At 57.3% G+C, this 25,956-nt stretch overlaps 2 protein-coding genes across 3 annotated transcripts; one reads left to right on the top strand and one right to left on the bottom strand.

The window, feature by feature from the left end:
• Positions 1-215: 215 nt before the first annotated feature.
• Gata2 (GATA binding protein 2) lies at positions 216-14,610 on the bottom strand. 2 transcript variants are annotated; one of them, XM_058586225.1, is made up of 6 exons: positions 14,362-14,610; positions 8,198-8,480; positions 7,158-7,802; positions 5,652-5,797; positions 2,793-2,918; positions 216-2,064 (listed from the first exon to the last, which is right to left on the bottom strand). In XM_058586225.1, the coding sequence occupies exons 2-6, from the start codon at positions 8,424-8,426 to the stop codon at positions 1,765-1,767; spliced, it is 1,446 nt and encodes a 481-aa protein (XP_058442208.1). In that variant the 5' UTR covers positions 8,427-8,480; positions 14,362-14,610; the 3' UTR covers positions 216-1,764. The 2 variants fall into 2 exon arrangements, with proteins under 2 accessions (XP_058442208.1, XP_046322868.1); XM_046466912.2 differs by lacking the exon at positions 14,362-14,610 and adding an exon at positions 9,141-9,348.
• Positions 11,239-20,702, top strand: LOC124108468 (uncharacterized). The gene is made up of 3 exons (XM_046466911.2): positions 11,239-11,470; positions 11,850-12,174; positions 17,921-20,702. Exons 2-3 carry the CDS (start codon positions 11,870-11,872, stop codon positions 18,312-18,314), a joined length of 699 nt encoding a protein of 232 aa, XP_046322867.1. The 5' UTR covers positions 11,239-11,470; positions 11,850-11,869; the 3' UTR covers positions 18,315-20,702.
• The last annotated feature ends 5,254 nt before the right edge of the window (positions 20,703-25,956 follow it).

Here is a 25,956-nt window from a genome sequence, read left to right as displayed (position 1 = left end):
TCACGTTGGTCAGTGAACAGTGGTGACCAGGTATCTCAGAGATCAGAAATGTCCCTGGGGAGAAGTAACTGGGTGTCAGGTTTGGATTTTTTCAAGAAACCCAAGATTTTTTAAAAATTTAAATGGTGATGCATCAGACCCCCCACCCACCCAGCCACCCCTTCCCTCTCCTGGGGTGTCCCCTGGGGGACCCCAACAAACAGGTTATAGAGCGATTCACAAAAAAAGTATTTTTTTTTTATTATTCTTAACAGTATTCACTTTTAAGGATAGGCGGGTAGCATACAATTTTTTTTAACAGACAATATATAAATGTTGTACATAATTAACAATAACTTAGTTCACTAAATCCCAAATAAAACACAGAAACAGAAAATACTGCCGATTCTTTTTTTTTCTCAGGCGGATACTAGTACAAAATAAGTTACTTTCTGGGGTGTGGTGATTTCCCCAGCCCAAGACATGGCACTTGGTGGACAGGTGTCTTCCAGAGCTGGGGACGGGGGGGGGGGGACGGTCCCCTCTCCGGCCACTGCACCCCCAAGATCACCACCTACAGACTCTTAAGCTTAGGACATGTCTATGTACAGCTGTACCTTGGAAGGGTCCAGAGGGCCACACACAAAAACCAGGGGACCCCAGAGGGGACTGACTCCACCCCATTCCTGCCCAGATGTCCCCCACCAGGCCGCCACTGCCCCCCAAAACCAAGAGCAGCCCCTCCCCGTTGCTGGTACTCCCAGCTCTCCTGCTAGGAATTGTGGGATCCAAGAACTTTCCAGAAATAATCTCCAAGCTCCCCCATTGGTTTGTAATTTTATATATGTATATATATAGCAGGGCTCCTGTGGGTCACCTATCATTGACTGGACCCCAAAAACTAGTTTCAAAATAAGACAATTAACTCATCGGTGAGTTCAACGTATGCAGTTTGATTTTTTTTTTTCCATTTTTAATAGTTTCTTCTTTGTCTCAGAGTGGGAAAGGGGGAGTGGTCAGAAAAAGGATGTATTTACAGAGGTCTACCTGGCAGAGAATGGAGGCCAATCATGGCTTTGGGCCCCGTGAAGGGCGCATACCTCGGGGGGCCGCGGGTCCAGCTCTGGCCTTAAAGCCGAGGGAGGGATCTGGGGAGACGTTTCCCCTTTCAAGAAAAATGTTGTTTCCTTCCTGTGACCCGCCCCGGCCTGGGAACCACTGTGGGGACCGCCCGCGATTGTCTCTGCCTTCTCGGGCCCGGCCAGCTCTCAGGGTGCACAAGGCTGGCGTCCCCTGGTCACTGCCACCAACCACCAGCAACCCCTCTTGGCCTTGGCTCAGCCCAGCTGTTTCAGAGAGAGAGAGAGCGGCCACAGGAAAAAGGGGACACAGGCTGAGATTCGCAGACATCTGTCCCCGAGAGCCCTGGTCCCCTAGAGACCTCCAGGTCCTCACCTCTGTCACCATAAAGGGTCTTTTTTTTTTTTTTTGCTCTCTGAACCTTGTTCATGAAGGAAATGTCACCTGGACGGGCCACCTCCCAGCCCAGGTGAAAAAGATTCACAGTAACTTGCAGACAGGCTGCTGGGCCCCGGGTACGGTGGCCTTCCAAGGCGAGGACGAGGTGGCTTTAGGCTCCGGCTGGGCTGGTGTCAGTGTCCAGAGAAGGGTGGGCAGCGGAACGGACGGGTCCCCCCACCTCCCGTTCCTGGGAGCTGCGTGCCCTGCAAGGGCCACCCGCCTCTGTCTGTCCGTCTGTCTCTGTCCAGCGGGGTGGCTTGTCCCCTAGCCCATGGCGGTCACCATGCTGGAGGGGTGGGGGTGTCCAAAGGAGAGACTGGAGGAAGGATGGATGGGCGTGGGCGTGGGCAGGATGTGTCCCGAGTGGCTGAAGGGCGGGAGGTGACCCACGGGGGCCATGTGTCCGGCCAGGGCGGCGGCACTGAAGGGCGACGACTTGTCCTGCATGCACCTGGACAGCTCCTCCAGACCCTCGGTCCCCTTCTTGCTCTTCTTGGATTTGTTGGACATTTTCCGATTGCGGGTCTGGATTCCCTCCTTCTTCATGGTCAGCGGCCGGTTAACCTGGGACAGGGACCACCGCGACACCGTGAAGGGGACAGAGGGCGGGGGAGGGGCTGGGGACTGTCCCCTGCCCAGGACCAGATCCCTTTCCAGGACCAGATCCCCCTCCCTGGACCAGATCCCCTAACTGGCTGCTTCTGCAGGGGACATAGGAGACCTGGATTGGGGAGTCAGGGGTCTCCAGGGGGCGTGGTCTTCGGGGGGCGTGGTCTTCGGGGGCGTGGTCTCCAGGGGGCGTGGATTAGGTCTTAGCCACGCCCCCTTCCATGCCTATCAAACTCCCTATCTCCATTTCTGGAAGAGTGGTGTCTTGATCGGGTGGCACCAGCCATACCCCCAGTCCCTAGGTCACCTCGCTGCCCGCCCCCTGCACCCCCAGATCCTCCCCTGACCCTGACCCTGACCTTGACCCTGACCCTGATCCCCTCCCCCCTCCAGAGCTGCTCAGGGCAGTTCCTCCTCTTTCCTAGGCGCAGCCCTCCGCCCCCTGCACCCCCAGATCTTCCCCTGACCCTGACCCTGACCTTGACCCTGATCCCCTCCCCCCTCCAGAGCTGCTCAGAGCAGCCCCTCCCCTTTCCTAGGCGCAGCCCTCCTGGTGGCTCTGGCAGGCGACAGCGGCTTCCCAAGCCAAGCCAAACTGGAGATTGTGGCCGGGAGGGGACCGTCGCGCCCGGGCAGCACAAAGAGCTCAGGTCCCCCGGGGAGGGGCGGGGCGGCGGACTCACATTGTGCAGCTTGTAGTAGAGGCCACAGGCGTTGCACACCGGGTCCCCGTTGGCATTCCGGCGCCATAAGGTGGTGGTTGTCGTCTGACAATTCGCACAACAGGTGCCAGCTCTCCGGGCGGCCGACTGGGAGCGGAGGGGCGGCGTCAGCGGGCTGGGCTCCCACGCCCCCGCCTCGACCTCCCTCCGCCCGCCACGCCAGGGGCCACCCGTCCCCAGACCCCCCCCCCCGCCCTCTGCCACCGCCAGCTGAGAACCGGGGGATCTCAGAGCCCAGGCATCAGGCAGCTCAAAACCAGGGCGTTTTAGAAGCTGAGAACTAGATGGAGCGGAGGATCACAGAACCCAAGGGCCTGGAATCCTGGCGGCTCCGGAGGCTGAGGCAGGAGGATCGCAAGGTGGAGGCCAACCTCAGCCACTTAGGGAGGTCCTAAGCAACTCAGCGAGACCCTGTCTCTAAATAAAATAGAAAAAGGGGCTGGGAAAAGGGGCTCCGTGGTGAAGCGCCCCTGGGTTCAATCCCTGGTAATAATAATAATAATAATAATAACAACAACAACAACAGAATGGGGAAACTGAGACCCTAGAGGAGACTGTGAACTACAGTGGGCACCCATGACCTCGGTCCGCCCCTTTGCAGCCCCTGGGACGGAAGCTGCTTCTCTCACCTCCTCCACGACTCCCCTTAAAAAATCCTGGGTGAGTCGCCTGTCATCCCAGCGGCTTGGGAGGCTGAGAGAGGAGGATCGTGAGTTCAAAGCCAGCCTCAGCCAAAGCGAGGCCCTAAGCAACTCAGGGAGACCCTGTCTCTAAGTAAAAATACAAAAAGGGCTGGAGATGGGGCTCAGTGGCGGAGGGCCCCTGAGTTCAATCCCTGGTAACTCCCCACCACCCAAAGGAATAAAATAAATTCTGGGTGAGGGTCTGGGGCGATGGCTCGGTAGGAGAGTGGTGGCCTAGCACGTGGGAGGCCGTGGGTTCGATCCCCAGCACCTCATGGAAATAAATTAATGACATAAAGGTATTGTGTCCATCTACAACTAAAGAAAAAAGAAAGAAAGAAAGAAAAATAAAATTAAAAAAAAAAAATCCTGGGTGAGTCATCCGTGTCCCTGAGACCAGGGCAGGGAGACCCCGTAGCCAGCTGCCCTGGAGGGAGAGGGGGTGGAAAATGCCAGCTTCGGACAGTGCGGGGCTCCTCTGTCCCCTACAGCCACCGACTCGCCCCCTGGGGCTATTTAAATGAAAGTTTACTGTCACTTAATACAATTTTAAGATGCAATTTTTTTTTTTAAATGGGGACATTTCTAGTGATCACTAGTTCCAGGTGGCCCAAGGCTGGGGCCCCCCAGGAGAGTGTAGGAAGACACCTCCATCTCCCTAAGAATGATCCCAGCGGTCTGATGTCCCCAGACGCCAGAGTAATAGTGCTAACCCGAAGCCCCGCCCCCTTCCCTGAGTCCCTGTCCCCAGGACAGGCCCGGCGGGGACGCTGGGAAAGAGGATCTTGTCCCCAACCGCTCTATCCCAGATCTACCTACTCCAGAGCCCCCCAAAACTTCCCGGAGAACCTCAGACTAAAGTCACCAAGCAGCCAGCGTGGGGTGAGGAGGAGGCTGAGGTCACAGGGGGGACCAGGGACAGCCACCCGGCTGGGGCAGGGAGGGGTCTCCATGACTCAGTCCCTGAAGCTGGAATTCTGACTCAGGGGCCACCAGCCTCAACCTCCACCCCTCCCTCCCTCCCTCCCCCTCCCAGGCTCTCCCTGCACCCTCCCTCCAAGGGGGTGGGGTGGGGAAAGGGGGGACCCCCCAAAGCCAGCAAACGATTTAAGCCCTCATAAATCACTTGGCCCTGCAAAAAATATATACGTATTTATTATTCTTAGCATTTTACGCATTATTTGCACAGTGGAGGGTATTAGAAATTTCAAAACAGCCCAGCGAGAGGCAGGACCTAGCCTGAGCCGCCTCTAAAACCCTTTGCAGAGTCCGGAAACAGATACACTGAGTTTCCTTATCTTTGGGCTGCAGATGTCCGGATAGGAAACTTCAACAGGAGATCCGAAAGGCCACTAATTTTTTTTTTTTTTTTCAAAATCACTCAAATGAAAATACCCAGTATAGGTGACTCTATGGAAAAAATAATAATAAAGGTTTTTTTTTTTTTTTGGAGGGGGGTGGCTGGTGTGTGTGTGTGTTTTATTTAAACAAAGTGCTTGTGTTGGGAACAGGGGAGGGCCACTAGGGTCGGCCACAGGGAAAATTACTTCATGGCCTTATTTTTTTTTAATTAGTTATTATTATTATTATTATTTTTTTGAAAAGTTAAGTAGAGGCCAGAGGACAAGGTTGGAGACCTTTAGACACTTGATTTGGGGGATCCCTGCCTCTACCCCCTGCAAGCTGAGAGGCATGGAGAGTAGCTGGTGGGTTGCACAGAAAGAAATCTAGACTAAAAAAAGAAAAGAAAAGAAATCTGGCTAGAAAGAAGGATGATCCGACCCAAACTGATCCCTAAATGATTTTTTCTTTTCTTTTTGAAAAAAAAAACAACAACAGGGATTGAACTCAGGGAGACGCAACCACTGAGCCCCATCCCCAGCCCTATTTTGTATTTTATTGAGAGACCGAGTCTGGCTAAATTGCTTAGAATAGACCTCGCTTTTGCTGAGGCTGGCCTCCAACTTGCAATCCTCCTGCCTCGGCCTCCCCCCCTGGAGTTGCTAGGATGACTGGCGCGCGCCTGGCTCCCCCCAAGATGATTTTTAAGAATTAAAAAAATTTCAAGAGGGTGTCCTCCCTCCCTCCACCCAGGGGTGCAGCCCCCCCATCTCCGTCCCAGGTACCCCACTCCTACCAGTCTCCGCTTGGGTTTGATCAGGGGTCGGTTCTGCCCGTTCATCTTGTGATACAGCCCACAGGCATTACACAGGTAGTGACCGGTCCCATCTCGCCGCCACAGAGGAGTGGCCGTGGCTCCGCAGTTGACACACTCTCGGCCTTCTGGAGAGAGGGCAGGGAGAGATGCGGGTCCCCCTTCACGGACAAGATCACAGGGAGGGAGCCCCCAGGCAGCCCAAAGCTAGGCCAGACTTGCCCAGACAGAGCAGAACAGGCGTCCCATAGCTGGACCTAGGACGCCTTTGTTCCTTCCCCAGAGGGGGACCCTGCCTGATCTGTTCCCCCAACTCCATCTGGCATCTCGGGGAGCCCTTGGCTCCCCCAACTTGAGTTCTGGATCAGAAGGAAAAATTCCCCCCCCCCCAACTTTTCTCCCAGAAACCCTAAGAATTCAGACCTGGACAAGGATTGAAGTTATTGCTCTTTCAAATAGAATAAATAGAAAGTTCCTTTCGTGTTGGACTTGGAAGGGGGGGGGAGTTGTTGTTGTTTTTCTTAGTTGTTTAGTGAGTTGTTTCTTGTTATTGTTTTGTTTTGTTTTGTTTTTTCATGACCATCTGGATTGCAAATCACACACCAAACAAACTTGGAGGAGAAGAGAGAGCCATCAGAGTGGGGACCCTGCGGCCATCAAGCAGGGGACTCGCTGTCACATTCCCTGGGAAATTCTTCCTGATTGAGTTCAAAACTAAAGTGGCCCAGAAAGGGACGCTTCGGTAAGGAGACTCCAGAGTTTAAAATAAAATTTTAAAAAAACTTAGAAAAATCTTTTCCCTTCTCCCTGACTCTAAAGGGATTGGGGAGGAGATGGAGACCGCTGGAACCCGGTGTTAGCCACAGGTCATTGCCCCAAGGCCACATTCCTGGACAATCCTAGTTTGATCTGGCCACTGCTGGCCAAGCGGTGCGGGTACCCGTGGCTGCGTCCACTTGTCCCCTAGCTCTAGCCCTCGGGGAGGGAGAGTGAAGGGCATGCGGGGTGGTTAAGGGGGTGGGGGGACAAGTCTTGGGAATTTTGCTTTGGGGGAAAAAAAAATCTCCCAAGGAGATCAGGAGCCATCAGATTCCAAGATGGGACTTGAGTTAGAGAACCAGATTCCTTTAGGGTCTGGAGACTTTGAAATGCTCCCAAGACACACGTACACACATGTCCCCAGGACCGGCCGACCTCACCTAAGGCGCCCTGCGCCTTCTTGCACTTGCAACCACGAGGGTGCCTTGAGTTTTCAGGGGACTCAAAGAGAGGGAAAGGGGACTCTCCTCGTGCGCTCGGGTCAACCTTGGAGAGGGGATGGCGGGTGGGGAAAGGGAACTTTGCTTCAGAGCAAAAGTTTCAGGCTCCCTTTGATCCCATTCTGTCAACTAGGAGGGTGACACTGTGCCCTCTCCCAAATCCAAGTCCCTGCGGCCAAAGCCAAAAAAGCGCGCGCCCGTTCACCAAACCCCAGGCGCCTGAACTTACCTGAGCAGGATCGTGCCTTGCTCCTCTGCTTCGGGGTGAAGCTCGAGGCTGGACCACCCAGAAAGCCCCCTGGGTGGAAGAGTCCGCTGCCATATTCGTGCGCAGCGGCGGGCACATAGGAGGGGTAGGTGGGGATGGGGTGGTGGGTGGCAGGCTGCGTGCCCATGGTGGCCAGACCTGGGCGCAAAGGGCTACCGCCCTCCAATTTCATGCTTTCGGTCAGTGACACTTGGTACTTGACACCGTCCTTGTCCTCCCCCCGGGCTGCTGCGCTGCCCCCTGCCGAAGACGAGGCCGGGGAGGCGGCCCCCGTGGCGCTCGGGTCTGGAGACACCTCTTTGGGTGGCGTCGGTGGGAAGCCGAAGAGATGGGAACCAGAGTGGGCGGCCGTGGGGGTGAGGGAGGCCACCGAGCCTCCGCTGCCTCCCCCGCTGCCTCCAGCCGCCCCTGGGTAGACGGAGAGGGGTCCTCCAGGGCCTCCGGCAGCTGAGGGGTGCAGGGGGGTCTTGGAAAAGGGGCTCACGGTCCAGGGATTGTGGTGGTGCGCGGCCGCGGCCGACAGGGCTGCTTTGCCCCCATCCAGCCAGGGCAACCCGGGGCTGTGCAGCAAGTGGGGACGGCACATCTGACCTCCGGTCAGGCGAGCTGTGTGCAGAGGGATCGGGGATCAGGGTGGGGACGCAGAATCACGCCATCCCCATCCACCACCGACCAGCAGAGAAAACCAGAAACACTGCTAAGCATCAAGAATGTCAGTCCCCAGTTAAAGGACAAGTGGCGCCCAGAAGGGATCCCCCCACCATCCCGGGGGTCGGCCGGGGCCAGCTGGAAATGGGGCAAAGCCCTCCAGGTTCCAGATCGTCTCCAAGGGGCCGGTGTCCCCCCATCTTTCTCAGCCCGATTTTCTTAGCAGCTCCGATTCCTGCGGATCCCACATCCGGGAAGCGGCCAGCCCGGCTCGGCCACCCCCTCCCTGGCGTGGCCTGGCGCGCGGAGCCTGGGCTTCCCAGTCCCCCACCAGCCCCAGGCCCCAGGCTCACCGTGCGCCGGGCTGTAGGAGACGCGTGCCCGCGCATGGGCCGGGTTGGCGTAGTAGGGGTTGCCCTGCGAATCGAGGTGATTAAAGAAGACGTCCACTTCGTCCGGGGGCAGCAGCTGAGCCGGCTCCATGTAGTTGTGCGCCAGCCCCGGGTGGTGCGAGTCGGGGTGCTGAGCGTTCAGCACCGCGGGGTGCGCCATCCAGCGAGGCTGCTCCGGCGCCACCTCCATGGCCCGCGGCGGCGGAGGCAGCGGCTCGGGATCTGGGAGGAGGTAGCCGCGGCCCTGGGCGACAGAAGGAAAGAGGAGGGGGGTCTGAGACTGACGGCTAATGTCTGACCCCCTCCAAGTCCCAGCACGCGCGCGTCACGGAGCCCCCCGCGCAGGACCCGGTTCCCGGGTGGGAGGAAAGCGCAAAAGGTTCAAAACGAAAGGAACGCGGGGGAGGGGGTTCGGCCACGCACACTCGCAGGGTGACCCCCGCGATCCCGAAGCCACCCGGGGGGGGGGTCACAGACGGGGACGAGCCCTGACACCCGATGACCCTAAACAAACGCTCCCCAGAAGGCACTTAAGTCTACGGAGCCCCCCACCCTCCCGGGACACCCACGCACGAACTCGGGCTAAAAAAAAAAAAAGTTGGAGAGGCGAGCCCGGACCCCCACGGGGACGCAGGACTCCAGCGACACGGACACACCTACACTTGGCCGAGGGTGCCCCATTCCGATCGCGACCCCCTCCGCGTCCCCAGAACACGCACACGCAGCCCCGCGGGCTGAGCGCCAAAGCCCCCCGAGCGCACTCCCAAGTGGCACCGTCTGGACCCCCTCGTCGAGGCGCAGCGAAGCGATCACACGGCTACCTGGACCCCAGCAGGGACCCCTCCAAAACTAGGAGCCACCCCCAAGGTCCCCCCCCCACGTCCGCTCCGCACCCCAAACTTACACACGCAGCGCCGCAGGGAGGGGGGGGACCCAGCAGTGGAAAGTGCGGGAGCACCCACGACCGTCCCCGGGGTGGCTGGCCCAGCCACAGCGCGTCGGTGGCTGGTGGGGCTCACGGGGCAGGGGAGGGGGACAGCGCGCGCCTCGGCCTCGGGCCCGCCCGGCTCCGGCCCCTCGGCATCCTCCGGCCGCCCTGGCGCCAGCTGCCGACTCCTGCACAGACATGAAGCGGGGGCCGCGCACGCCTAAGAAGCCGGCGCCAGCCAATCAGCGCCGCGCGCCGCCCAGCCTCCGCCTCCCATTGGCTGAGCCCGCAACTCCCGGTCCGCTGGACTCCAGGACTGACCCGCGGGCGGGCCCCCTCGGTTGGCGGGGGCCCCCCTCCCAGCGCCCTCCCGGCAGCCCCTGCTGCCAACGCCCCCCTCCAGGGACCGTCACTCGCGGGTCCCTTCTTGGGGACCCGGTTGGATCCCTCCAACCTGGTCCCCTCTCGCAGTCACTAACCATCCACTGGGTCCCCCTTTCTTCCCAGTAGCCCGGCCCTTGCCCGCTGTCCGGGTGTCCTCCTCTGGGGGACCCCAGTCCCTCCAGTCCCTCGCAGGAAGTCCCACCTCTTTTCCCGCTGATCGTGGTCACTCGGAGCCCAACTACCTTCCCAGGTCGTTCCCTCCCCCAACTCTGGGGGCTGCCTGGGCGGGGTGGGGGGGTGGGGAGGACTCCAAGGGCAGCTGTTGGGACAGCAGGAGTGGACACCGCAGGATCTAGCCGGCCCTGGAGGGCACCTGGGCCTGGGGACGCGCGGCCGCTCTGGGCTGTGGCTGACCCCGTGGAGGTGGCCTGGCCGGCGGCTCCACAAAGCGGGTGGGTCATTCCTCTCCCGGGCGTGGCCTTCGCAGACCACCGGGCTGAACAGCCTGGGGCGAGGCCGAGGAGACCCGGACTGGCGCCAGCCTTGGCTCCAGGAAGATGCCCCGGGGCAGAGAGAAGGCTTTTTGTTTTAAACTCCCCGGAGGCGATCCCCAGGGAGGGGGCAGGCGGTGGCCTCTGAGCACTGCGTCCCCCTGGTCACCTGGAACCGGGGACGCACACACCTCCATCCCGGGGATCCATCTCCGGGGCTTCATGGGGCCGGGTGCGCCCATCTAGCTGCCACCCACCGTCCAGAGAGCCCAGAGACCGAGGTTCCAAAGGAGCCTCTGACCGAGGACAGAGGGGATCCCCCCTAAAGAGGTTTGGGGGAACTTAAACAGGTGCGGGGTGATGGGCGGGGGTCGTGGAACGCCCTGCAGCTCCTGTCCCCTGGCTGGGCCCACGATCGGGGTACCCATCCAGCAGGATCCCAGGTGGGACCGGGAGGGGGGGCAGGAGGAGGGCTGGGGTCCCGACCCCCCCCTTTACACACCGAGAATGGGGGAGGGGCGGCGGGATTGACAGTCGGTAATTGGGTAACTGGAGGCGGCTTCTCCGGCCCCGGCGGCCCCGCCACCGCGACGCCGGGCCCCTGACGTCACCCGATTCGCCAGGAAATGAACTTTTTAATAATCCGAGGAGGGAGGAAAGCCCTCGGTCCCCGTGGCTTCGGGGGGCGCCGGGCCCAGGCTCAAGATCCTCGGGGCGCGCCCCGGTCACCCCCTCCCAGGCCAGCACCAGGCTGGCCAAATGGGGGCGCAGGCTCGTGGCTGGGGCCTCCTCTCCTGCCCGTGCGTCTGGAGTCTGTTTGTCCGAGGCCCCGGCGCAGGTAGAGGCACGGGGCTGGGGGAGGCAGAGCTCCGTGGAGCTGGAAACCCGGCCGGAGGGGACCCTCCAGGCGCCCCCTGGCCACCGGCTGCGTCCTTCCCGATCCTTTCCATTCCGGAGAGCGCGGGGCCTGGGCTGCTTGGAATTCCGTTCCTCCCCGAGAAGGGCGCGCGGGGGCCGGGCAACAGGAGCGCAAGGCCGCTGGCTCCGGGCCTCGGCGACCCAGCGTGGCAGGTGAGTGACCTCCGGGACTCCAGGTGCGCGCTCCCCGCCAGGCGCTGGGTCTGGCCCGAGCCCCACGCCTGTGTCCCCTCCTGCAGCTCCCGATCCTGCCTCCACGCGTAAAATGAGATCGCCACGGAGCTTGGAGCCCCTTTGGGCCTGAACAGGAGCCTCTCCAAGACCCCCACGGCCTGGGGACACGTCCCCCCCTTCTGTTGTTCTGCAAGGCCACCGAGCTGGAACCAGGCAGGGACTCAGCGGCGGGAAGCTGTACCCGCCGCGGGGCGGTGATCGCCGGAGCCGAGCGGAAGCGTCTCGCCCCGGCCACGATCGCAAACGGAGGTGGGCAGCTCGGAGCACCCGGGAAAGCAGGTAATGCGCCTTTATTTTATTTTATTTTTTTGTCCCCAACGTTGGGTTTCAATGATCCTCCCGATCTGGGGTGCAGGGGACAGGGGGGTGCAATTTCAGCTACAGGAATGGGGTCTCGGTCCCTCCGAGGGGAGGGGGAAAGGGGATCGGCTGGTCCAGGTCCCCTCTCCAAACCTCACCCCAAGCGCTGTCGCCGGCCTGGCAGAGAGCAAAGCGCAGGAGGAGATTCAATTACCCCGATCGGCAGCTCAGAAAATCGCAGCCGCTTAGCCGGGCGCTTAGGCGACGCTTGAGGAGGGGCCTCCCGAGACCCGCACCGGCCCCGGCTACCCGCGCTCTGGGCGCAGAGCGAATCCAAAGAACAAGGGGATTCCGCCAGGTCCCTGGAGACCCTTGGAGATGCCTTTCTGGAAACTGCAAGCAGCCAGCTGGCCCGGCCTGAGCCTCCCCCGAGGTGTGGACTCCTGCGTTGGATGCGGGATCGCTGGGTTTTCCAGCCAGGAAGGAACCCGCGTGGGACAGCCAGGTGCCACGCCCGGTAGCCATAAGCCGAGACGGCCTATAAACTGGGGGCCTGCGCTCTCCATGTATGCACGAGCCAGACGGACCGACGGACAATCTTCCAAAGCCTCACCCGCTAGGCCTGCCAGACAGTTGTGCCACTTCGAGTCTCCAGCAAACCTCCGGCGGCGATGGCCAGCCAGGTCAGTCCCCTGGATCAGCCCCGGGCTCCGGTATTGAGGTGACCGTCCCCCCCCCCCCTGCCCCGATCAGAGCAGATTCATTCCACTTTATGCATCGGATGATGGTGTCCACGGGACCACTCCAGAGGGATAAAATCCTCCTGGTCCATTTTTGACTTTGGTCTTGTTCGATCCTGAGCAAAAAATGCTGCTTTTGATGGCACTAAGGAGCTGTCACGTTCTCTACACCGAGACAAGATTTTTTTTTTTTTCCCGGAGACTGAGGAAAGTTGGCCGAGAAAAAAATGGAATTGGAGAACGGCCCTTTTCAAGGGATTTCCCCCCCCCCCCATCGGCCCCAGGGATGGTTCTACAGGAGAGTCCAGGGCCCCGACTCATCCAGGCCCGGCTCTAGAGCAGGACCTCGCTTCTACAAAAAGGCTGCCAAATGCCAGACCCGGTCACTACTGCCCAGGTCTCCCACTTGGGTCCAAATCCCCTCTGGGCCCTTTGTTTAAACCTCACTCATCCGAGGCGGCCCCTTTGGGATCATAAGTTGGCCTTTTAATTTTTCTAGGCTTTTCCTAAATGAGCCTGCAGGAAAGGTGTGTGTGTGTGGGGGGGTTTCAAGGAACCCCATTATCTCCGCATCTTTCTTTTCTCTTTTCTTTTTAATTTTTTTTAGGGACTTTCACTTGGCCACACTGCCAATAAATCTCGAAAGATCGTGGGGAGGAAGTAGGGTCATTAGTAAGCTTCAGAAGTCCCCCTAGACCGGGTACTCAGACCAGCCAGCCCTGCAGAGGTTCCCCGCAAGAGGGGGACCAGGATTCTAGCACCCTCTTTTTTTTTAACAAATCAGGAGGCTTGCTCTTTCTGGGGTCCTGGCCTCCTCTTTCACCCCCACTCCACCCCACCCCACCCTCAGTGTCCTCTTCCTGGGCCTCCTTAGGAAGCGGGCTCTGCCCTTCCAGACTGATTCCTTTGGAGACTAGAGACCGGGGCGGACGGTCTTAGTGGACCTCAACGGCCTGAACCCGAGGCACCTGGGGAGATTCTAGGTCTCCTTACCCGGTTCCAACCTCCACCTCCTGAGGACAGGGCGGCCACCTGAGACCTGCGGACAATCCCCCTGCGTTTCTAACCTCCTCCTCCTAACAGCTCGGGTGCTACCCAGAGCCCCTGGCTGAACAGACCCTTGGCAACTGCTAAATCCGTTTCGTTAGACGCCATTTGTTTGCAATTCGTCAACCCTGCTGGGACACGCTCTCCAGACGCCTGGCCAGTCGCCTTCACCCTACCTGGTTCCTGAATCCTGCTTGCTCCTAAACGAATCCCAGCGCGGGATGCTGCGTAGACCCGGAGCCAGATGTTCCCAACCCCGGACAGATGTAGCTATTTTTTTTTTTCTTTTTTCCAAAACCAACGAAATTTTTTTTTCCTTGCTTGCTTGGGAAAGATGCAGCCACCAAACCCGCGGGGACCTTTCCTTTGGCAGCTGGGTCAACTCCGCCCTCCCCATCCAAGCCTGGCCTCTCCACCGGAGCTGATTCTAAAGGCCCCCGGGTCCGGCCTCCTCCGCCTCCGGGCTGCAGATCCCCCGCGCCCCGCGGGGATTGAAATGCCACAAAACGGATTCTGACTCCCTCCCGGCTTGGGACAAGGGGGGGAGAGACTTCCAGATCGGGCACTGTCCCCCACCTGCACCCCCCCCCCCAGCCACACTGGATAAAAGGCCGCGGGGTGCGTCACGCGGGGGCGCACGCAGGAGCGAGCCGGGTTAAGCCGCGCAAAGCCGGCGCACGGGACCAGCCGGCAGGTGCAGCCGCCGGCTCAGCGGTCCCCGGCTCTGGCGCATCGGCTGCAGCGGCCCCGGGGTGAGGGACCCGCCGAGACAAAGGCTCCATCTCCTGGAACCGGGAGGGGGAGCGCTTCGCGGAGCTCTAGGGAAGGCTGAGCTCTCCAGGCCCTGCGCTCTGAGCCATGGCGAGGCAGGAAGGCCCCAGGCGGGCCTGCTGCTGCCCCAGGTCTCCAAAAACAAAAAATGCACCTGGGGACAGCCAGATCAGGCCTTGGGATTTGAAGTTAGAGCCGCTGGCAGATCCAGGAAGAGCCCCAAACGTAGGGGCCACGGGGCGCAAAGGATCGGGTGCCAACCCCGGAATTGGAAAGGCCCGGGACAGGCGGGTGGCCTTGGAGGGAACTTACCCCGGTGAGTCGGTGAGTCGCAGTGCGCGGCGCCCCCAGGCGGATGGGGTCCGAGCGGATCTGGGAACTCGGTGCGGTGCGCTGCGTGGCACCCGGGGCGCGCGCGGAGTGGCAGCGCTCACCAGCCCAGGCCAAGAGGCGCGCCCAGCCACCGCATGGTGCGCATCCGGCTGCTTTTGTCCGCCTTATGCGCGACCCAAGCGGGTGGGGTGGCCGGCTAGGGCGAGCGAGGAGCCTCCACGGTGCTGGCTCGCCACCCCCGTCGAGTTCTTCCCTCCCTCCTGGCCCGCAGCGCGGCTGGGTTTTATTTGGACACCCCTCCTCCCCCCCGGGAGGGGTTGCTGGAGCGCCGCAGGGGGGCAGGAGAGTGTCCCCGGGCTCTGAGTCCCAGTCTGCAGGGTCCAGTCGCCAGCCTGGCCGGCCACAGGGCCACTAGACACTCGAAGCGCACACACCCTTCTGATGCACGCTCCAGGCCACTCCCGCCCTCTCCCGGGCGCACACACACACACGCGCGCCCCGGCTCTTGATCCCAGGGCACAGCCTCCCATGATGGCTCTCTTCTGAAAGTCTCCCTGGGGACCATCGGGGGACCATGGGCACACACACACACACTGACCCACGCACGGCCACAGTCGCTTGTCTTCCTTCTCCAATCCACTCCAACCAGTGTCCACACGGACACTCACACGTGCGTGGGTACCAACGTGGCTCAGTGGCTATCCCCCAAAAGGGCCATCTGGGTCACACCAACACAACACAAATGTGGGTGCATCCACTCAAAGGTCCCTCCACACTCTGACACACAGTCACACACGACTCCCAAGCTGCTTTGGTGAAGTAGAGAGGATAAGCCCCCCCAGTTTCCCACTCCGGAGAGGGACCTGAACATTTGGGGAATGGAGTTTGTGGAGTTTCCATCTCAGGCTACAGAAGGCGAAAAATGGAGCAGGGACGCTTGTCCTTAGAAGGTTAGGGAGGGAAGTCCCCTGCCCAGAGGGCTTCTCGGTTTGTCCTAGACGGAAATCTAGTACCAACAAGGGCCCGATCAATCTGCGCACGCCTCCCATTTCAGTCACTTAGGGACACAGTGGCCTTAGGTTCAAAGAGAAAGTGCTTTGCCCTGGAAGGACTGGGAGAATCCATAGTCATGGGCCCAGGTGTGCCCCAGAGAGGGAGTGGGTCTGTCCCCTCTCATCTCTAACATTCATGAGTCTTTCTGTTTTTTTTTGGGGGGGGGTACCAGGGATTGAATCCAGGGGTGCTTAACCCCTGAGCCCCATCCCCAGCCCTATTTTGCATTTTATTTAGAGACAGAGTCTCCCTGAGTGGCTTAGGGCCTCCCCATTGCTGAGGCTAGCTTACAACTTTGGATCCTCCTGCCTCAGCCTCCCGAGCCACCGAAATGATAGTGATGGGTCTCTCTCCAAGTCTGGCGGTAACTCTGTCGCTCCAAGCACGCGACTCGCTGTGTCCTGCTTGAGTCTGCACGTCTTGGTCGGTGCCCAAAAAATATTTGCAAAACCAACGATAGTAATGCATCCATTTCTTCTTGCGGGTTCCTGAGAGTTTGTGCACTGGGTCGTAGGTCACTGAGTGACTTTTTGTTTCTTTTTTTTAGAGCACTGCTTTTTATTGTCACCCAGGGGAAAGTCTGTCTGAGGGACTGGGAGTGTGTCCCTGTGCCTGAGTTTCTGGGATCAGAAGCAGGCGGGTCTTTCCAAGTGTTGGTAAATGACTTGAGTGTCCCCCTTTGTCCACGCGAAGCAGTTTTGCCTGGGCGCCCTGAGTGGACAGATCTGTGTGTGGTCATTACAGTGTGGCTCTCCATGTGTAATTCTGCTTATCGAGGGTGTTTCTGGGAACCTGGGTGTCTGTCTGTCTGTCTGCCCATCCTGCCTTGAACAGCGTTAAGTATCAACGTGGAACTTTGAACGGGGTGGCGCTGGGAAGGGGCGGGTGTAGGCAGATGCGTCTCCACATCTGTGTCCATCTCTAGTAGGAAATCGATGGGGACTGGGGGTGGCCTGTCTCTGTATTTGTGGGGACGGTTTCCCCTGATGATCTAGGGGCTGGCTGGGTCTTGGAACTGGGTGTGTTTCTCTGCCCAGGGCTACTCTCTCTGGGTCTGGGACGTGGATGTCCCTGGGTGACGGAGTGGTCCATCCTGAAGGCGCATGAGGGTATCTGCACCTCTCCAAACCACCAGGGCACACAGCCAGCTGAGCTCCAGGGTGCCATTTGCCCAGGCCCTTTCCGTCTGTCTGTGGGAGGGGGAGATGAGCTGATAAGGCTTATCTGCCGTCGCCAGCACCATGCTGAATAACTGCTCTAATGAGGTAGTCTCCCTGGGACCACCGGCTTTCAACCCCACCCCCCCTCCCTGTCCCTGCTGGGGAGGGCCAGGGTCCTGGAGCTCAGAGCAAATCACTCTGGGGACCCCAGGTGACTGCAGGACCTTTTCTAGTTGAGTCTTGTTCCCTTGCAGGGGGGGGGCAGGTTCAAGGTCCAGCCCCCCCCCTCATCCCACACCACTGTCCACCTCTTGGGCTGGATGGTCGCAGTCTGTGGATTTGAGTCTGGCCATGGCCTTCAGAGGGCCGGTGGGAGGAGGAGGCTTTGGAGAAGTCAGTCCAGAGTGGGTTCGATGGAGAGAAATTGAGACTCAGAAAGACAGGCAGCCCCAAGGACAATTATTATTATTATTATTAATTTTTTTTTAAGTAACAGAGAGGGATGGGGGTTAGAGGCTGGGGGGACCCTCCGAAATAAATGACAAGTGGCAGAAAGGATCAAAGAGACGGGGACTAAAGGCAGAGAAGCTGTTAACCAGAGACAGACAGAAACGAGAAAAAGATACAGCCAAGTTCCGGTGGTGCCTGCTTGCCACCCCAGCAGCTGGGGAGGCCGAGGCAGGAGGATTGCAAGTTGGAGGCCAATCTCAGCAACTTAAGAAAGGCCCTAAGCAATTCAGCAGGATTTTGTGTTTAAATAAAATAGTCAAACAACAGGCTGGGATGTGGCTCCGTGGTGGAGCACCCCTGAGTTCCATCCCGAGTCCCCCCCTTCCAAAAAAAGAAAAAAGAAAAACATGTAGATAGAGGGGGAAGACAGAGGCTGTTCAGGGTCCCAGGAAAGAAGCGAAAAGGGACCACAGCAAAGAGACAGAGGAGAGGCCACACAAAGGAAAGAGGATGGTCTTGGTGGATGGACAGACACACAGAGACCCGGGGCTGGGCCTGGCCGGGGGCGCCAAGGAGAGCGCAGGAGGCTGAGTCTCCAGAGGAGGCCGGGTCAGGAGCGCAGAAGTCGTGCGCCGGGCGGGGCACCCAAGAGGCGGTGGCGACAGCGGGCAGGGGGGGTCCAGCGCGGGGCTGTGCCGCTGTCCGGGGTAATTTTTCATCTCAGCCGGCTAATCTTTGTTCCCGGCGAAGATAATGAATAGCCAATCGTTATCTGCCCGGCTCCCGGAGGCTGCCCGAGAATGGGGTTGTACAGGGTTGGGAATTGTTTCCAAAGTGCCGCGGAATAAATGGTGTTCCTTATCTCTGCCTTCCAGATTATCAGAGCCCTTTCAGAGAGCGCACAACAAATGCGCCCGCCATCGAATGCAGCATTTACCACCGCAGATCCGCGCGCTGATGGGCAGCCAGATAGCCATCCGCGGGGGGCACCGTGGAGAGCCCTGCGCCCAGCGCGCCTCCAGCCTGCGCTCAGGGGCCACCCGAGTGTGCGCTCTCTCCGGGGGAGAGACTGTAGCCGGGCAGCCTTTGGAAGGCCAGCGACGGAGTGGACGCTCAGCACACGGGGGAGACGTGGGTATGCGTGTGCCAGGGTGTCAGACATGTGTCCTGCAAGGAAGCGCACGTGTCCCAACCTTGGTGGCCCCGAGGAGCGCCTGGAGATGGCCTTGGAAAGACGCGCGTGGCGACGGGCCTGGCACGCACGGGTGACTCATGAAGCTGGGGTCTTTGGGCAAGCCAGCTCCTGTCTGGAATTTGCAGCTTTTCCATCCATCCTTTCAGCAAACACTTATGGAGCACCTACTGTATGCCATACTGACCCTGGGCCGCCCCCCCCCCCAAAAAAAAATGATTGTGCAAGCTTGCGTTGGCATGCCTCAATGCATGTCACCCCTTCCGGGATGCTTTGGAGGGGGGACACACACCAGAAAGGGGCGTGGCAGCCGCGAGGGAGCGTGGGGTGCGCGCTTGGTGCGTTTTGGGGGGGCTTGCAAGCTGCAGAGCATGCGCATCTGTGGGAGGTGAATGCACGTGTCAGCGTGTGGCTGGGGTGTGCACCCGGGAAGATGCGTCCTGAAAAATGCCTCTTTCAGCCCAGGTGTGCCCAGGTGCACAGCAAGAGGGCGAGAGGACAGGCCTGACCGGGTGCTTGCGAGTGTAGACTCCTACAGGGACAGAGAGAGGCGTGCGCGGGGATGGGGGTGAGGGGGGACAGTGGGATGTGCCATGTTGGTGGCAGAAACTGGCTACGGAGCGAAGAGGAGCGAGTCCAGGAGTTTGGGGACACTTATGGACACTTATGGAGCACCTACTGTATACCATACTGACCCAGGGGTCCTGGTCCCCACAGCCTCTCGGCTGTAAACCCTGAAGCTGGGGCAAGAGAGCCCCCGAGCCTGGCTGCCTGAGGTCCCTGCGCCGTGAGTGACACGCGCCGCCGACAAAGGCTGTATTTTTCCAGCCCTGCGCCCCGCCCGTGCGCGCGCGATGGTCCCCATGGCGACGCAGATAGCGCCTCAGCCATTTTCCCTATCTCCCCCGAGTCTATTATACGGCGGGATTAGCTCATCTCCAGGCAGGTCAAACCCAAAGTCACCCAACCTGCAGCGCCGACCCCGCCCCCCAGGGTCCCTCCCCCTTCTCGGGTCGCGTCTGCGCTTGGAGACCCCCGGGCCGCGGCCCATGAGCGAGCGCACAGCGCCACCTGGCGTCCCCAGTGGACTCCGCGCGAGCCATCTGCACCCGAAGGAGACCAGGGGGAGGGGGTCCCTTGGTCCAGAAGCAGGAACTTTTTGTTTTGGGCCCCTGGGTCAGTATGGTATACAGTAGGTGCTCCATAAGTGCTTGTTGAAAGGTTGCATGGAAAGACCAGAAATTCTAGACAGGAACTGACCAGCTTCATGGGTCACCAAAAACCCATTTCTGAAAAGGCACCCAGTTGACTTTAGAATAAAAGCCAAACTCCTTTGGAAACCTACAGAAGAACTTGGTGACATCCCGGGTGGGTCCCCCATTTCCTTCTTCCGTCTCTCAGGGACTGTGTGTGGCCTTCCTTCTGTTCAGATTGGACCCAGGACCACTCCACCCCTGAGCCCCGTCCCCAGCCCCTTTTTCTATTTTATTTAGAGACAGGGTCTCGCTGAGTCGCTGAGGGCCTCGCGCTAAGTGGCTGAGGCTGGCCTCCAACTTTCGATCCTCCTGCCTCAGCCTCCCCAGCCGCTGGGAGCTTTGGGAATAAGGAGATGGCCTCCAGAGGAGGCTCTGTGGGTGCCGCTGATTCTCTTCTCCTTTCTTGATTTGCAGGAATCACTCAGCGAGGGCCACCCTCCCACAGATCTGCTCCAACCCACAGCCCAGAAGGCCGTGGGGTTGAGGGTGACTGAGTCACCAAGGTCCCTCGAGCTGGGGTGGAGGGGAGTTGGAAACACTTCTTGCCTGGGTCTCTGGGAGCCTTGGCCTCCCTGAGGAGACCTGTGCTGCTGGGTGAGACTTCACTCATAATACAAGATAATTAGACCAGAGGTGTCAGGAGGCGGCGGTGATTAATGACAGGGCACGGGACTCAGACAGTGAGAGATCTCAAGCCGGGGACACACGGCCTGCCCGTCTCTGCTCTGGAAGGCGCTCAGTGGGCACCAGGCCAAGCTTGGAAGAGGACCTTGGCCCAAAGCTCTGAGCCTTGGCTCCAGACTTCCTCAGAAATGCTCAAATTTCTTCTCAGAAGAAGAGCCGGGGGTCCAGGAGCCCACTTTCCCTGCCCACCCCCCAACATACACACACACACACCCCTCCCAGTCAGACGGGCTGAGTCAAGCCACTTTCCCACCCTGAGCCTCAGCTTCTGCCCCCCTGCACACACCTCTCTCCAGGATTGTTGTGGACGTCATGTATGAGCACGTGTTTTTCAAAAGACTTTCCAAATTCGAGCTTTGCAAATTGGCAGCCCAGAGTCTCAGGGGTGTGACCAGAGACTGATCTTTGCCAGCGTTTTGAAGTGGGAGATTTCCCATAAAAAGATTCATGGCTGCCGGGCGTGGTGGTGCCTGCTTGCAATCCCAGCAGCTCAGGAGGCTGAGGCGGGAGGATCGCAAGGTGGAGGCCAGCCTCGGCCACTTAGCGAGAGGCCCTGAGCGACTCAGCGAGACCCTGTCTCTCAATAAAATAGAAAAAGGGGCTGGGGATGGGGCTCAGGGGTTGAGCACCCCTGGGTTCAATTCCTGGTTCCAAAAAAATAAATAAATAAAATAAAAGGCTAATTTCCTGCTTCTTGGGGGTCAGGAGGTGGGTGTCTTGGAGGTGGGTGTCCCCTTATAGAGATGATGACCCTGTTGGGCTTTTCTCCCAATATTGGGACTTCCAATATCTTTCTCCCTCCAGGTATTGCAAACCATTTAGCAATTAATTAGTTAATGGATTAATCCAGTCAGCACTTTTATATTATTATTATTATTATTATTAATTTTTATTTTTATTATTATTATTATTATTATTATTATTATTATTATTAATTTTTATTTTTATTATTATTATTACTCGGGATCGAACGCAGTGGCACTTGACCACTGAGCTCCATCCCCAGGTCTTTCTTTTTTATGTTTTTATTTTGAGATGGTCTTGCTAAGTGGCTGAGGGTCTTGTTGAGGTGCTGACTGAGGCTGGCCTCCAACTTACGATCCTCCTGCCTCGGCCACCAGACTCACTGGGTTCACAGGCATGTGCCCCTGCAGCCAGCTCATCAACACTTTTAAGTAACGTCCCAGATGGCACCGTAAGGCAAGGTACCCTGGATCCACCATATTGAACAAAACGCTCTGGAAACCGAGCTCAAGAACTGAATCCGTCTAGGAAAAGAATCAGACACAGCTCCACCACACCTCTGCAGGGACCTGGAATAAACCCAGACATAGTCCCTGGCTGTGGTAGAGGGACAGGCCCACACAAACGGAATCTGTTAATTCCGACCGATAATCACTGGAACTAAAGAACGCTTCTTAAAGAAGAGGTGCACACACTCATCTGGGAACACGCTATGTAAAGAGTGCCTACAAATCAATAAGAAAAAAACTGGTAAAGGCTATGGATAGAAAAGTTTGGGGGAAGAAAACAGAAACAGCTCTGGAGTGAACAAAAATGTGCTCAATCTCACTCGGAGCTGTGGAAATTTAAAACACATTGAGCCAGGTCCTGTCAATAAATTTCTAAAAATCACACAAATAGTTATAAATGCCATTTTTAAAAAATATCTATTTAGTCTTAGCAAAATATCAACACGTTCTAGGAAAGTTCACACTCCTCAGGGGATTGAAGTGTCAGCTGAGGCACACGGAAGAGTGGGCAATGGGTGACTGTCCAATGTACAAATGCGCTTGTCCTTCGAAGCAGTCACTCCACAGAGGGACTTTCATCTGATGTCCTTTCACATTTTATGAAATGGGTCAGGAAATTCACTGAAGTCGCATACGTTATGGCAAAAGATGGAAAGCAAAATATCTTTTCCCCTCACTCCTCTTCTGGACCTTCCTACATTGCCTCCCATGGGAGCTCTGGGGACACCTCCCAGGACATTTGCACTAGCTGACACACATCCACCCCAGGACATTTGCACTGGCTGGCACACATCCACCCCAGGACATTTGCACCCCAGGACATTTGCACAGGCGCTTTCCTTTATGCTGCTACTCTATTCACATGGCTCCCTCACATACATTAGGTCTTTGCCCAAACGTCACCTTCTGGGACTACACTCCTGGTCAGCCTATGGAACCTACAGGTCCCGGAGTGTCCTGGGGACATCTGGTAAAACAGGTGACCTGGTGCTCACCATCATGACGAAGACTCCCCAGGGCCCAGACAAAGAAATCCCAAGGGTCAGATGTGGGACTCTCGGGCAATGACTGGGTCCTGAGGGGTCTAATGCCACCCGGGGGTCAATCAACTCCTTTTCTCTGTACATCTTTACTCCCGAACTTTCCCTCCTCAGGTATATCGGTCACAGTAAAGCAAAGCTGACTCATACAGGGATGTCTGCGCAGCCGTGGACAAGGTCCAACTACCCCTGAGGCCACCGTAATGTGAGCTTTCAAGGGTTGGTTTTGTATCCACACGGTGGAATACTAAACAGCAATGAAAAATGACCACGATGTGGGGCATCTGGCCTCCAACTTGCGATCCTCCTGCCTCAGCCTCCCGAGCCCGCAGGGATGACCGGCGTGCACCACCGCCACCTGCTTTGGGGGTGATTTTTTTAATGTGGTGTTAGAGGAAATGGACCAGGAGTTATTAACAAAGTTAATTAAGACCTATTCGATTGAGAAGTGAGACAGAGAGGTGGAACTGGCTTCCTTGGAAATCTGCACACCCTTCTGCCCTGTGAAAATTCAGAGGGAAGAGGTTCGGGGGCCGCTCAGTCACTCCTGGATGTCAGAGATCAAGACATTTTCTGTTCTTAGGGCTCCTGGAGAAACCACCTCACAACCCAAGAGGGCGGCTACAGTCTTACCATTGTGTCTCCATCCCAGGAAGCAGGAAAGAAGACGTGAATGGAAAGGGCAAAGGTGCTTCTCAGCGGTCTCCTAAGGGAAAATGCCTGAGAGCGGACTCATCCACTTTTAACCCACGGTCATGGTCACATGACCGGGTCGAGCTGCAAAGGAGGCTGGGTAATGTAGTCTTTCCTTGGGATGCCACATGCTCCTCTTTATGTCAGAAGGAAACCCCGGATTTTGGAAGACATCTTAGCAGCTCCGGAGGCTGAGGCAGGAGGATCGCAAGTTGGAGGCCAGCCTCCGCCACTTAGCGAGGCCCTAAGCAACTCAGTGAGACCCTGTCTCTAAATAAAATATAAAAAGGGCTGGGGACGGGGCTCAGGGGTTAAGTGTCCCTGGGTGAGGATGGTCCCCAATGTAGAGGTGGGGGGATTTTAGGCAATGACTGGATTATTAGGGCTCTGCTCTCACTAGTGGATTAATCCACTAAGTGAATTAATTAATTAATTGAATGAACAGCTAGGAGATGGGACCTGTTGGAGGAAGTGGGTCACTAGGGCTGTGTCCTGGAAGGGTTGATCTTCTCCCCAGTCCCCCGCACTGACCACTAGCCACACTCTTTGGTGCTTTCCCACTGACCGTGAACTGGACTTCTAAAAACCAGGATTAAAAATGTCCCACTGTGCTTTATCTCCTAAGCATTGCCCAGATGACAAAAGGAAAAAGATTAATTTGTTGGGCTCCACGAAACGCTACCACTTCGGCTAGCAAAAAAAAAAAAAAAGATGCTCTAAAAAAATTTAAAAGACGGACAATAGATCGGGAGTATCCGCCGTGCATGTAATAAAGGAACCATCATTATCCATCACATGTAAAGTGTTCCCGAAAATCAATAAGAAAACAAGACAAATAACCCACTGGAAAAAATGCGCCATCCGCTCAGGAAGAAATTCGATAAAGTTATGAAAAGAAAACATGCCCTCGTCTATGATCCAACCAACCGAGACGGCAAACCACAAGTGCCATTTGTCATTTAGCAGATTTGCCAACAAAAACAAAACAAACCCCACGCGAAAAAAGTTACACAAATAACGGGGACAATTGGGGACATCCATAAGGACTTTCCTATACTCTTGGGGGGGACTGTCAACTGATCCAACCTTTCTGAAGAGCAATTGGCTACAATCAACCAGGGATTGAACCCGGGGGTGCTTAACCACGGAGCCTCGTCCCCAGTCCTTTTAAATTTTTTTTATTTATTTAAACTTTGCTAAGCTGCTGAGGCTGGCCTCCTCCTTGCAATCCTCCTGCCTCAGCCTCCAGAAGGAACATGGCTCAGTCAACACTTCAATTAGGACATGGTCCAGCGAGGCCCATGTCAGACTCCTAACCTTCCAAAATGAGAAAATGATCCATTTGCACCACTTGGCACCTAAGTTGGTGGTTACTTGTCATAGCCGCAGCGAGAAACTCATACTACCTCCTTCTGGATCTGAATCTATCTTCAACTGTCAGTTTTCTGTGACAGTGACAAAATGGCTGAGGAAAGAAACCTTGAAGAGGAAAGATTTGGGCTCACTGTTTCAGAGGTTTCGTCCATGGTCAGTCGCTTCCAGGACTTTGGACCAAGTCAAGGCAGCATATCAGGACAGAAGGCCCGGCTCACATCTCCACCACTTAGTGACTGGGTGGCACTCAAAGAGTATCTATCAAATAGTACCTTCTTTCAGAAGAAAGTCTGGTTTCCCTGGTACCTTCTCCCTTTCCATCGGGCTAGGATGTAGATGGGATGGAAGGAGCTGCTGCAGCCATCTTGGGTCACAGAGTAAAAGCTTCAAAATAAAGAAAGGGTCTCAGGTGTGTATGTGTGTGGGGGGGCACCAGCATCCTGCACTCCCAGCAAAGAAAACAGACGTCAGCGATAGAGAAAACAGATGGTGTTTTTGATATCATTTAAGCTCCTGGATCAAGCCATACCTGAAGTCCACACTGAGATTGGACATCGCTGATCTCTGCTGGCGGGTGGGGGATGAGCCAGGGACCTAGCAGATACATCGCGGTTTCCAGAACACTCCGGGTCTCTGCCCAAAGCAGGAAGTAGGAGCATCTCTGGTTCTCTCTCTCTCCTTTTCTCCCCGAGAGATGTCTAGCATTTGCTTTGGGAGCACCTCAGAGCCATCAGGATCATGCCCCCAACCCCTGGAACGCAGGGATCCAAAGAACTGCGACATTTAAGCTCTGAAATGTCTCCAGAGATGGCCTTGTCCCAAGCCTGTTGGGCCCATGGCCACAGCCGTGCTTAATAAGGTGCTCAGAGTGGGGGAGATCTGTCCTCTCTTCCTTTAGCAACCAGGGTCCCCTTTCTGTCTCCTCTGAAAGTGGCCTTTTTATTTTATGGGGCACCAGGGATGGAACCCGGGGACGCTTCACCCCTAAACCCCGTCCCCAGGCCTTTTTCTATTTTATTTAGAGACAGGGTCTCACTGAGAGGCTGAGGCTGGCCTCCACCTTGCGATCCTCCTGCCCCAGCCTCCCGAGCCACTGGGGATGACAGGTGTGGGCCACCGTGCCTGGCTCCCTCACCTTCTTGAATTAAAGCCAAATGTCATCACGGGTGCCTGTAGGGGACTTTGCAGGCACCTCTCCCCTTGGACCCTCGGAGGAGAGCTGGGCGTACCGTGGTGGCATCTCAGGAGACAGAGCCCCTCTGCAGGGGGACCTTGCGCTCGGCCTGGGGCGGGCGACAGTCTCCCTCTCAGACTTCCTCCAGCCTGTGCCCGGGGCCTGGCAGTGCCAGTCACCGCGAGTGGCCCGGGCAGGCTGGGTTGCAAAATACATCCGGCGTGGCAGTTGGTGAAGGGGTTATG

Source organism: Marmota monax, unplaced genomic scaffold (genome assembly GCF_021218885.2).
Source record: "Marmota monax isolate L192 unplaced genomic scaffold, Marmota_monax_Labrador192_F-V1.1 WCK01_AAM20220418_F8-fsc00249, whole genome shotgun sequence".
Taxonomy (NCBI): Eukaryota; Metazoa; Chordata; class Mammalia; order Rodentia; family Sciuridae; genus Marmota; species Marmota monax.
The sequence above is the reverse complement of the archived record's forward strand: the minus strand, read 5'-3'. Positions and strand labels throughout refer to the sequence as shown.

What these genes read in the sequence shown, in the direction of transcription:
- Gata2 (XM_058586225.1), bottom strand. Translation starts at nt 8,426, where the DNA reads ATGGAGGTGGCGCCGGAGCAGCCTCGCTGGATGGCGCACCCCGCGGTG. An exon ending in CTCCTACAGCCCGGCGCACG is followed by an intron (nt 7,803 to 8,197) that starts GTGAGCCTGGGG and finishes CTCTGCACACAG; the next exon opens with CTCGCCTGACCGGAGGTCAG. An exon ending in CAAGGCACGATCCTGCTCAG is followed by an intron (nt 5,798 to 7,157) that starts GTAAGTTCAGGC and finishes CCCTCTCTCCAG; the next exon opens with AAGGCCGAGAGTGTGTCAAC.
- LOC124108468 (XM_046466911.2), top strand. Translation starts at nt 11,870, where the DNA reads ATGCCTTTCTGGAAACTGCAAGCAGCCAGCTGGCCCGGCCTGAGCCTC. An exon ending in CGGCGGCGATGGCCAGCCAG is followed by an intron (nt 12,175 to 17,920) that starts GTCAGTCCCCTG and finishes TCTGCCTTCCAG; the next exon opens with ATTATCAGAGCCCTTTCAGA.